The following is a 12,457-nucleotide window of genomic DNA, read 5'->3' as shown; positions in this document are numbered from 1 at the left end:
CTGAGATCAGATGAAACAGTTCATGTCTGTGGGGAACTTCAGTCTCTGCAGCTACAAACAGTCACATGATAAAGTGAGGTCAGACAGAATAGAACCAGTAGGGAGGGTTTTCTTTCAGATTGTTCATATTTAAAGTGAAACTCCACAGTAGAGCTTGTATTAAGAACCGTGTAGCTGCACTGAGCTCTGCTGGTTAAAAAGTAGACTACAATACCCATGAGCACAGCGAGGTGTGGTCAGGTGGGGTCTGTTGTGCTTGTGACCACAGACAGGTGTTATGTAGCAGTGAACTAAAGCCCAACACTTCCTGACCTGGAGGAACTTACTTATATCTGAAGCACATTACTCTTTAAACAGTGAAACGGACGAACTGGAAAACAAGATGAACTCTCACTGAGTGTCAGCTGAGATTAACTCCGCCCCCTGTGACCCTTAAAAGGAGAAGTGGTAAAACTGATGTATGGATGAAATATTACGTCACAGTGTTTCTGATCGTGACTTTCAGACGGAGCTAAACAGTGACGCGACAGGTGCAGCGATGACGTCATCCAGCCGCTCCTCGCACCCTGATTGGCTCATCACACACACTTTCGCTCTGTCGGCTTCCGCAAGCTGCAGCAACACTTCCGGCACACGTCCTTCACAATAAAAGCGTCTCCTCCACACACATGAACTATGACTCATGAACTGTGATGGACTGATGGTGAAGGTGAAGATCACAGAACTGCAACACACACGGTTTAACTCCAGGGGAGGACCTGTGCTGCATGTCATACCCCTCTACCTCTCAGCTTGTTTTCTACCTGTTTCTAAACTGTTTCAACTGATAAACAACAAACAACCAAAACAGTCACAACACACAGTTTGATGTTTTTACTGTTTTATTCATTAGAAATGATCAAAGCTCTGCAGGAAATTACATGACTCCCTGCAACTGCATCATCAGTTATTAGAGCTGCAGCTATTGGTCAATTAATCAATCAGTCTATCAACAGAAAAGTATTTTGATAATCAATTCAATCATTTTAGTCAGTTTGAAGTAAAAACATCAAATCTTTGATGTTTCATCTCCTCAAATGTGATAATTTGCTGCTTTTCTTTGTCTCATATTAAATTGATTCTCTTTGGATTTTTACTTGGACAAAACAAAACATTATGACGTCACCTCGGACTATAGTTTTATAGACTAAAATGGGTAATTGATTACTGGAGAAAATAATCAGCAGATTAATCAATAATTAAAATGATTGTTAGTTGCAGCCCTAAACAACATTAACATAAACTCATTGTCTCTGGCTCAGCACCATAAGAAATAAGAAGTAACATGATCGTCCCAAATAACATAAACAACAGATTTCAAAATAAAAATAAGTCACACCAGGTTCCATTTTAGCTACAAAATGTCATAATAAAAATAACACATTGTGAAATAGCAGTGCTGGATAATACAACAAAACACTAAAAATTATGCAAAAAGGTTGTAAAAGTCCTCAACAAATCAATGACCAGAGATGCTCTACATAATAATAATCAGTTCAGTCTACATTAAAAGACACAGACTCTGCTGCCACCACCTCGTTAACTCCAGTCTGTCTCTATATAACAGCTGTACTGTAACTGCATGTGTCTGTCACTCCAATCTCATTCTTAATGTGTCGTCCATCCAACTGCCATTACGAGCTGTTTTCACTTGTTTTGTTGTAGTACATTTCTTTATCAATTAAAAATGTTTTCTCATATGTTTGTTTATGAAAGTTTTAAGATTGAAGTGCTGTATAATTGTGGATGTATTATTTTAGAGTGACTATATAACATCTGTCTGAGGACTGCAGATGAAAAACAGCCTTTTAGCCTTTAGCATATTTACAGCAATATCTATTGAGCTGCGCAGTCAGCATCAAACAAACTAGTAAATGGAATAAAACAACCTGAACAAGCCGTGTAACACACCGGCCTATCACAATTACAGCTGGACAGCTCTGAGAAATTCAAAATGACATTATGTCTTTTTTCAAGTGCATCTTACTCACATGCTACATGTAAATTGAAAGACTGATAGGTCACTGTAATCACTCCTGTCTTCAGTACTGACAGATTGGATGACTTTCAAAGTAAGAGCCTTTTTAGTTTGATATTCCCTCTGTGTTTTGCTGCTGAGCCTCAGCAGAAGGATTCATCCTGACAGTCACAAACTCTGAGACAAAACACCAAAAATAAACCTGAGACCACTGTCAGGACAGAGAAACCTGCTCATTATAGGGAACCCAGACTGCTGAACAAACACGATGGGTTTATGTCCTGTACATTTCTATATATAGTTGCCAGTAGGAGGAATGATTAACTCTGTGTTCGTGTGGCATGTGAGTATTATATTTATAAAGACTGAAATTTTATGCAAGTCTATTGGTAACTGACAGTGTTTTTTTCTCATTAATTATTCGAACAATATCTTTGCAAGGTTACTTAAGTATGAATAAAGGGTGGATGCTGGAAGTATGTTTAAAAGACAGGCTCACATATTGTCAAATCTTAGTACAACAGTCACATGTACATTTAAAGAGTTATTGATCTCTGTAATTGTTCCTTCAGTCCAGACGACCAACCTGAAGAGATCCCACCCTGACACAGTATCAGTGTCAGTGATGGGGAACAAAACCCAGAGTCCAGAGTTAATCAAATCAAGTGGGAATTTTCCAAAGATACATTTTTTATTCCAAAATTCCTCTCTGAGCTGCAGAGGAGGGACAGTAACACAAAGACAGTGACTCAGACTGATGATGCAACTCATTAACCTCAGATTAAACTTTGACTGTGTTGTTGCACAGACGGAGGACTGTGGATTTTGTCCTCAACCATTTCCTTTGAAAACACATTCAGAAGGATCCTCTTCGCAGCCAGTATGGACAGGAGGGAGGATTATAGTGATTACACACTTGAAAAAATGCTGGAGCTAAAGCTATCTATCATGAAAAAACTATTCTTTGGACCCTGCAAAAAGCCAATACCCCTAATTTCCAAATTTAAACTGGTCCACACAAAAAGAAAGGTACTGGACTGCAAACACACTTCAGTAGCCAACCTAAAGGCACACGTTGAGCTGGAAACCCTCCTGTTGATGTGGTGGATGTTTCTTAATGGTTTCTTCTGTCTGCAGGAAAGAAAAAAAATTACATCAAAGAAAATCTCAACTTTCTTCATCATAATTAGGCCACATAAATTATGTTTTGTGTTTATTATTTCTTTGCTTCTTTGAATGTGGTTGGACAAGTGATGCTTAACACTACCATTAATAATCAATTGGAAGATTATATTGATAAACTTTAAGACATTTCACGGCCTCTGCCTTGGTTACATTCCCGAGGTTCTGATCCCATAAATAATCAGAGTATGATTATAAATCCTGAGATACAGTTTGACTTTGTTGGACCAAGGGTCAGAGTGGTGTCAAAAGGTGATCAAGTATTTATCATCAGGGCCACAAACTCTGTTCAAAAGGTTTTATTATTCTACTGTTATTGTTGATCACCAGTAATGGATTTTATCTATCAACCCACCATAACTGACTATTGGAGACTGATAATAAAGATATAGTGGACATCCACTGTACACCAAATGAAGCACTTTGGTTCATTAATTCATCTCCATTAAGTCACAAAAGAAACATTCAAGCTTCACCTATTTTAGCAGGAGAAACAACTAAATTACAGCAGTAAAAACTGAACTAACTGAGTAGTATCTAATAAAACAGATAAAGCTAATGATGTGTCCTCAGTGGTTGGACATTATCAAACAACCAAAAATAAAGAATAATAGGATAATAAAATATACTATTTGGAAATATATTAATCACAAACCTGATGACATTAAACAGACATAAATATTACTGTAAATAAGCTTTACCATAGAGCTGATATTTTACATCAAAATACATGGAGGCCAAATTGAAAGGCCTGTCATCCTGTCATTATCCTCTCTCCTCAACAAAAATGAAACCAAAAGCAAAAAAAGCTAAGCAGTCTCTCAAAAGAATGCACTGGTTTAAAACTCAGGTTCTCGGTTCTAAAATACAAGCACCAATACTATGATAAACTCATGGATGGAAATGAGTCATAACCAGAGCCCTACTACGGTCAGTAGGGCAGTAGTAAGGCTCTGAATTATTTTTAATTTTTATCAGTTAGAGCAAAAAAAAACCAAAACAAAACAGAGGCCTCACAGGTAAATGAATCACAGTGGGTTTTGTATTAAACAATACAGACATGTTTATTAAAATCCCTCTTTAAACTTACTTCTCATATGACATATGCAGAGTGCTCCTACAAGCATGACCACAAATACACCCAAAACTCCAATAATAACCGATTTAGTGACCTCTGTGCTGGATGTGTCTGCGATCTTTTTCTCTGAAATACAGAACAAAAATATAGTGTTATAGTCAGTATGTAATTGTGAAGATGTACATTTTGCTAAAATCTATGACAACTAGAATTGCGGCCTCACAGTTGTATGCCTACGTGACACAGACTAGTTTCAAATTACATCCACGATTATCCAGACTCATATAAAATATAAACCATTTGTGTGAAATTTTGTCATAATTGCTTTGTGAAACTTTGAGCAATGGCTAAAAAGTGTTTTGTGAGGTCACAGTGACCTTTGACCTTGGACATTTGAGGACCAAAGTCTAATTATTTTGTTGTTGAGTCCAAGTAGACATTTGTGCCAAGTTTGAAAGATTCCCTTGAGGAATTTTCGGTCACCATGACCTTGACCTTTGACCTTTGACCACCAAAATCTAATCAGTTCATCCTTGAGTCCAAGTGAATGTTTGTGCCCTGGCTATCGCCGGCGCGGAGGTATAACAAGTAAAGACATTATTCCCAGACAGCGCTGGAGGGATGATTTTTTTTAACAAAAGTTTTGATAGAAGAATGACTTTGAAATGAAATTATGTGAAATGTACACAATATTTTCCATTGCACTAAAGGAATATAAAAATGTGCTGCAACATACGTATGTACACCCTGATGCAATTGTGAATAAACTGTGGCTGTAAGCAATTCTTGCTCAACATTGTCTGCTCCAAAGAGGATATATTCATATTGTTGTTTAAAACCTGTAGCTACAACCTGAATGAGAACTAAGTCACATTAAATATGAACCTCGCATCATTTTCTTTGACATATATATTTAGATGTATGTTCATATTGTGCACATACAGAATATTAAGATCAATTTTTAGCACAACAAACTGATCAAGAAGTTGGTGGTTGCACAAAGTTTTAGAGTTCTGCACATTCAACAGTTTTATAGAACATCATACAGCTCCTGTGATTGGTTCAATCAGTCCACCTGCTTTAGTAGAGTCACATTCAACACAAACCACAGCCAGATGTTAGTGACTGAGTCAAGTGGTGAACATCTGTTAACTCCTAGTTTCAGGTTCAGACAGAGGAGGATGATCAGTGGCCAGATGTACAAACACTTTCACTCTTGTTTTCTTTTCCACTTTCACAGCAGGTGATGAACCAAGTGTTAGGAAGCTACATTTCTACCAACATGTTGGTCATATAGGACCCTCACTGCAGCTCAGTGGGTGAAAATAACATTTAGCGGCTGTTAACTCAACATGTTCCAGTAAATGTTGCACTTTTAAAGTCTTTATGTGAATTCAAGGAGTCATTAACAGTCACTATTTAGAGTTAAGTTACAGTTTTTAGTTTCAGCTCAGTTTCTAATTAAAGAATAAATAATATTGAATAAGTAAATCTTCTCCACACTTTTTTGAGTCTGTGGTTTGTGATGTGATTCTTGTGACTCTGCTGCTGTAAAACTGTGATCACTCATCAGTGTGAATGAAGCTCTGTCTCTCTGTCTCATCTAGTTACAGCTGAGAAGAACTTCACTGAGTCTCAGTGTATTTTGGTGACATGTGTGTTACATTAATTCTTCAATCTCGAAACGTTTTTCTTTTCACTTGTGGAACAGAATTGTCACTGAGGCCCTGTTCAGACCTGGTATTAACATCCAACCTGAGTGATCCGATCACAAGTGGACAGCTCTAAGTACAGGTGTGAACGCACCCAGGACGCATTGAGGATGTATGTGAGATCTGATCACTCAGACTCAGAATGTGACTTTAGCAGTGTGAACGCAAACACGCCCCACCAACATTGAAGGACCTGCTACTGACGTCCTCTGCCACAGTTTAATTAGTCCCAACACAGTTTCATAATGAACCGAAAAAATTTTACTATTTCTTTTTGATAATATTTTTGGGCTTTTTGTGCCTTTATTATAGATCAGTGGAGACTGCCAGGAAAGGGGGTAGAGAGAGGAGAATGACATGCAGGAAAGAGTCGGACCAGTCTGGAGTCAAACCGGTGACTGCCTGCTAAGAGTGTCTTGCGCTCATATGGTACGCGCCCTAACCACTCGACTACCAGGCTGCCCCAAAATTTTACTATTTCTAATGGATAAAAGCTGATTTCACTGTAGAGCTGTGAGCAGAGCATTGATTCACTCAACCCCTCCATACTGCTCTCTCTCTTACTTGTTCTCACACACACACACACAGACACACACACACACACACACACACACACACACACACACACACACACACACACACACACACACACACACACACAGAGGTGCATTGACAATGGACCTGTGTGTCTGATTGGCTAAAAACAACACCAAATACCTCTTAATTTGCATATGAAACAGGGAATTGAGATCCAGTCACAACTAGTCACTGAAGACACATGTGGAGACGCTTTTTAAAGCCAGGTGTGAACAGATGTACTTAGAGCTAACCACTTGTCATCGGATCACTGAAGACACATGTTAGTACCAGGTCTGATTCTAATGATTTCAGTCTGAATCACACTTGTGGTGTTTTCATGTCTGTCCTCACCAGCTGTTTCTACATCTCTTACTGGGTTTGTGCATGAAGTTTACTAAATTCTTGTGTATGCTGTCTGGTGTGTGTGGTGTGTGTGTGTGTGTGTGTGATGTGAGAATTTACTACAAACTCCAGTTCTTTCCGTTATGTCCCTCCCCATCCTCTCATTCTTCCTCTTTTCTCTGTAGATTCATCTGACTCAGTCTGAAGTATTTTCAACTTTCACAGATCCTTCATCAAAAGTTACTTTATGTTCAGTCTAAACGCACAGTAAACTAAGAACAAATGAACATTTACAATAATTTGACTGTAAAAAAGACATATGAAGAATCTCACCATTGACAGACACATAGTTCTCAGCGTAAATCTGATGGTTGATCTCCTCCTGTGTGGCTACACAGCGATAGTAGTCGGTCTTGGTCACAGTAGTTTGGAGGATAATGTCGTAGCTGCCTTCTCCTTCAGAGACCAGTGGTTCTTTAGCAGGGAGGATGTTTCCAGCTCTGTCCTGCCACTGTACTTTAGGTCTGAAGTAATCACCATGAACTTCACACTGCAGCAGCACCCCGTTGTCTGTTTTATTAGTCTGGATGTATGGCTTTGAAATTGCACCTATGAACATAAACAATAAATTATGAAGAACATTTAAGGGATTAGACCTGTAATACCAGGACCTTTTTGTTCATCCTTCTGTAATATGTGGAGTACAGTGTGTTTAAGAAAAAACAGAAACATAACAGAGACACAGAAAGGCACAATAGAAGCATTGGCTGCACACCTCTATACAGTTCTACCAAAAAAATCAAAACCTATTCACAACTGAAAACCATTTCTGACTTGTATCCTGACAGAAGCACATATACAGTGAAGAAATATCTCATCAGTTTATTTTTGAAATCACATGTAATTTGTTGTTAAGATGTTAAGATGTAAACAATATCCTCTATTCCACTAGAATAATATAAATGTATTATGTTCTTAGATCTAAGATCTTAAAAACATGCTCACTCCTTGTGTTATCAGGGCTCAGCTGTGTCAGTGACACACTCAGTGTTCAGTTTATTAGGTACACCTGTACAATCTAATACAATCCAACACAACTGTTGTGTCATGAAATCGACGTCTCTGATGCTGATAATGTTGAGTTTTCTGACTCAGTCATAGAGGTGTTCATTCAGTTCTATGTTTTAACACTGAGCTCAGAGTCAGTGATGGTGTTGTACTGGACTGTGTTATATTCAGAGGTGTTCCTAATATTCTGACCCCCTGATGTTTGTAACCAGGGAGGACAGAACAACAGAAACACCTCTCAGTATAATGTGGTCCAGTACAACACCACCTTTAACTATGAGCTCAGTGATAAACACAGAAGTGAATTTACACATTTCTGACAAAGCCAACACAAACTGAACATTAGAGACTTTGTAAAGGTGGAATTTATGGCAGAGCTGTTGTACTGAACTGCAGTAGATTGTACAGGTGTACCTAATAAAGTGGTCACTGAGGGTCTGATGCTGCCAGAATGGAAAACTGATCATCAGGTTTGTTGTGATTCTTCTTCTGCAGCAGCAACAGCAGCTGATCAGAGATTTAACTGGAGTGTGTTTTATTCAGTCAGAAGGAAGGAGAGCATTCTCATTTATTCTGATTTCAAACTGCACCTTTGTTCAGCTTTTATCATTTCAATTCATCCTCCACCCTAAAATCCACTGAGATTCATTTGAGCAACATGAAGATGAACTTTGGATCAAATATTTTCCACGAACCAAATCAAGCTGCAACGAGACAAGAGGTGAATCTACATTTCCAAAGCTTCTTCTTCATGTGTCTGTCTGTGATGATGATCTGCCCCGTCCACTCCCAGAATGCATCTGTTTATGATCCATAACTTAGCACAATAAGTATAAAATCCTAACAACGAAATTTAATAATCTCAGTAGAAAAGTTAAATCTGCACCAGACCAAGGTGCTGAACAGGTAAATGATACAATTAGTTTCAACAGTATGACTGGAGACGTAAACAGTGACGTCACCAGGATCAGGACTCACCTGGGATATTTTCCCCGCTTCTGTCTTTTAACCGTTTATGGCGCGGAGGTTGCATACGACCCGAGATTTACATGTAAAACTGATCAAATCAATATAATCTATATTTTCATGTTGGTGGTAAACGTCCATACACACGTTATACGTCATTTGAAAGCTCAGATATTCGTTTTTCGACCCATTAAAGAGTTTCAATCAATGATTTACGACATAAAAACATTAGCGTCTCACTTTACGGCAGTAAACCCTTAGACATTAGCTTGCTAACCTGTATCGCCGCCGTTAAAAAGCGTTTGTTGGTCGAAAAACAGACATTTAAAGACAAACTGGGCTCGTTTTAAAGAACAAAAACTCACTGATTAAATTCAGCTCGTTTAAATTCAAGCGGAAGTAAAAACAACCAGCGTAAAAATTGATTAATTCCCTCGTAAAGTTTTAACGCTGCTCATCAAACTTTCAAATCAGCGACATCTCGGTCAATTTTTAAGCGTCAGCAAAATATTTGACCAATAATGTTCAGTTTCTCTGAAATCAGGAAACGCCCAGGAACAAAACAAACCAATCAGCATCTTTCTACGACCGAAAGTGACGAAATTAACGAACCTTCAACTCCAGCAGCCAATCAGAGGAGCGCATCTTTAAGCGACCTTAAGTGACTTTGATTGACAGCTAATTTCATCCAATAGGAGTCAGCGCCGTGAAAACACCCTGAGTTTGTAGCCGGTAAAATTACCTGCCTGACCATATATGGAAGTTAATGTAGCTGGACTCTGTGGTGGAGGGACACCCACATAACAGAGAAACTTTATTATCAGTCTAAAGAGACACGATTCAAGGATAATAAATATGTAAATCTTTATCTAAATATTAACAACAGCTTCTTTTAGTCAACTTTAACATTTATGGACATTTTTCAGAGTCATAACAAACATTTATCTTCATTATTTGGAAACTTTGGAGAAGTTTTATAAAACTCTGTGGTCACCTGATGGAGATGCTCTGTACTGCACTTCCTGAAATATCTCAGAGACACTTCTGTCTGTCAACATGAAATCTGGTACAGATAATGTGGACAAGTTGATGAAGTGATCCTGTGAATTTCAGCCTGATAGCTCTTATTGTGACTGATTTATTGTGTTTGAAACACGAGGTGAAAGGAAAAGAGGGAGAGAGCTTCTATATTTTCCTGTTTAATCCTTCATCAGTTGAACTGTCTCAGAGCTGTAAGTGAGATCAACACAGCTGATCAAACCTCTGAGAGTTTGCTTTACAGTGAAGCTGTGGAAATGTGTCACTTCCTCATGGTCTTCGTATTATACACAGTTTAAAATGGTAAATTATTAAGTGACAATAATACACATAATCAAAATGGGCCCTAACAGGTTAAGGGACCATCTAAAAAGCAAAAGAAAACATATGTTAGTTTGTGTGATATCTTCAACTTAGCAGAAAGGTTAAAAAAACAATAATTTATTACACATCTATCTAAAACTAATTTTACAAACGTCTTAGTTTACGATGCCCACACATTCAGACACAACGTATGTTTGAAATAAACTAGTTCATACGACATGTTGTCTGAAAGTAACAAGATCCGAGACATGATAATTGTTCAAATAGTGATAACAGCACAGACTTTCATCACATCTCTTTTTGCTTTCACTGTGTTGCACTCAGGAGGTTTGAGACAGAAGTTAGAATTCCCCCCCCCCAGTTCTAACTTTAGAAATGTGTAGAGGGAGGGGGATTAAGATGTTTAGCATATTGAAGCCATCACAGTCATAGAGTCAGAGTGAGTGAGTGTCCACACTCAGATTGTACAGAAGGACACAATCTGCAACGTGTCACAAACATCAAACATGTTTGATTCAGAGGGAATCAGTCCAGATGTGACTGCAGCGCTGTGGGGACAGATGTGTATTCTGACTATTTGATGAACGTCCATCTGGGACTCTTAAACCAGTCTCATCAGAGAATAATCAGGAGTTTTATGAAAACACTCACCAACAAGAAGCTTAATGAGGAATTTCTGATCTGGAAGATGTCGAATTTCACAGGTGTAGTTTCCACTGTCAGCCGCCTTCGTTTCTCTGATGGTTATTGAGGCGTTGCCATTCTTCAGTTCTCCAGAAAAATATGAGACACGACCTTTGAACTGCACATATTGACCTGATAGACCATTATTGGAATCAAGGCCAGAATCAAACACAAACACCTCCTTCTGATCATCTTTCTTCCACTCAAAGCGCCGTAACGCAATGTCCTCTGTGGCGGAACAGGGTAAAGTCACATTTCTCCCTTCTTTCACTTTGATCTCTGGTCCTGGAAGATAAAAACATGTATTCATCAGTATGTTTACATGCAGGCTCATTAAGTTCAGACAGACGTGTGGAAGTCTGTTGTTATAACAAAACATCAACTGATGATAGAACAAGAAAGTTTTCTTGTTTCTCAGCCTCGTCTGTCACATTGTCCTCAGTGAATCCTTTGTACTGTCAGACTGCAGATTCACACTTGTTTACATTTGTCTTTCTTTCTTTTGTTTTTACACATATTTATATGTTTTATCTGGAGTTTTTATCTTTTTTACTTCCTGAATGACGTTGTTGAAAGAAAGAAACATCTGTCTTGTGCCTGTTAATAAAGCTTTTATTTTTACATTGTTCCTGAGCCTCCTGGTATTAACACATTTTAATGGAAAAGATGTTTTTAACAACAAGTGTGAGAAAAAAAAAGACAAATGAACAGAAAGTGATTTCACCTGGAGACAGCAACAAGTCCTGAAGGTGCTAGAAAGAACATTTTTAAAGTACAAATTGTGCAGGTATGAAACTTAATGGTATTTTTTAAAGTGTTTACATGTTTAACTATTGAATCTTATCGTATTAATCTTGAATAAACAGGCTCCACCTGTGTGGCTGCTGAAGGCTTGAGAGCCACAACATCTTCATTCCACACTAAGTTACAACAAATAACTTGACCAGTGGAGAAGTCTGCTTTGTTTCAGTGGGTATTCACTGTGCAGCTGACGTGGGTAACACCTGCAGCTGCTGTTTAAATCCGACCTGCGACTGAAAAAGCTGAATGTGTCACCAGAGTCAGAGCTGAGTCACTAATACTCTGTTTCATTCCCTAAATCTGACTGTTTCTTTATTCTGAGAACAGCCAGGGAGAGAGAGAGGGGTGGAAGGATGTGAACCTGCACCGCCGAGGTTAGAGTGGAGCTTTACTGATATCTGCTCTATTTAGTGAGAACACCACACTGTCATCCAAAGCTTGTCAGTTTACAGCTCAACTCAACTTCTCCAAACCACTGTCACTGGTTCGGTTTTACTTGACATTACATTATTCACCCATTTCTTTACAAAAATTAACTGCTGAAGTGGGAGCTCTGTCACAAAACTATGTTGGTTTGTATCCTTGGGCATTTTTAAGTGGTTATATGGAAATTCTGGAGCTTTTTTAAGTAGGTGTACGGCCTATATCTGCATATCACCGAGACTA

General features: G+C 38.4%; 1 protein-coding gene across 2 annotated transcripts in view; it reads right to left on the bottom strand.

Moving 5' to 3' along the window:
* The window catches only part of LOC139630816 (hemicentin-1-like), a 104,052-nt gene that overhangs the window by 88,495 nt on the left and 3,100 nt on the right, over positions 1-12,457 (bottom strand). Inside the window, exons 2-3 of one of the 2 annotated variants that reach the window (XM_071494559.1) lie at positions 10,958-11,275; positions 7,244-7,519 (exon numbers count right to left, since the gene is read on the bottom strand). In XM_071494559.1, coding sequence (XP_071350660.1) covers positions 7,244-7,519; positions 10,958-11,275 — 594 coding nt within the window. The remainder of the gene's footprint in view (positions 1-7,243; positions 7,520-10,957; positions 11,276-12,457) is intronic. The other variant, XM_071494560.1, reaches the window with a different exon arrangement.

Source organism: Trachinotus anak, unplaced genomic scaffold, assembly GCF_046630095.1.
Source record: "Trachinotus anak isolate AG129_WGS33_773 ecotype Australia unplaced genomic scaffold, CSIRO_AGI_Tana_v1 ptg000013l, whole genome shotgun sequence".
In the NCBI taxonomy this organism is placed as follows: domain Eukaryota; kingdom Metazoa; phylum Chordata; class Actinopteri; order Carangiformes; family Carangidae; genus Trachinotus; species Trachinotus anak.
The sequence above is the reverse complement of the archived record's forward strand: the minus strand, read 5'-3'. Positions and strand labels throughout refer to the sequence as shown.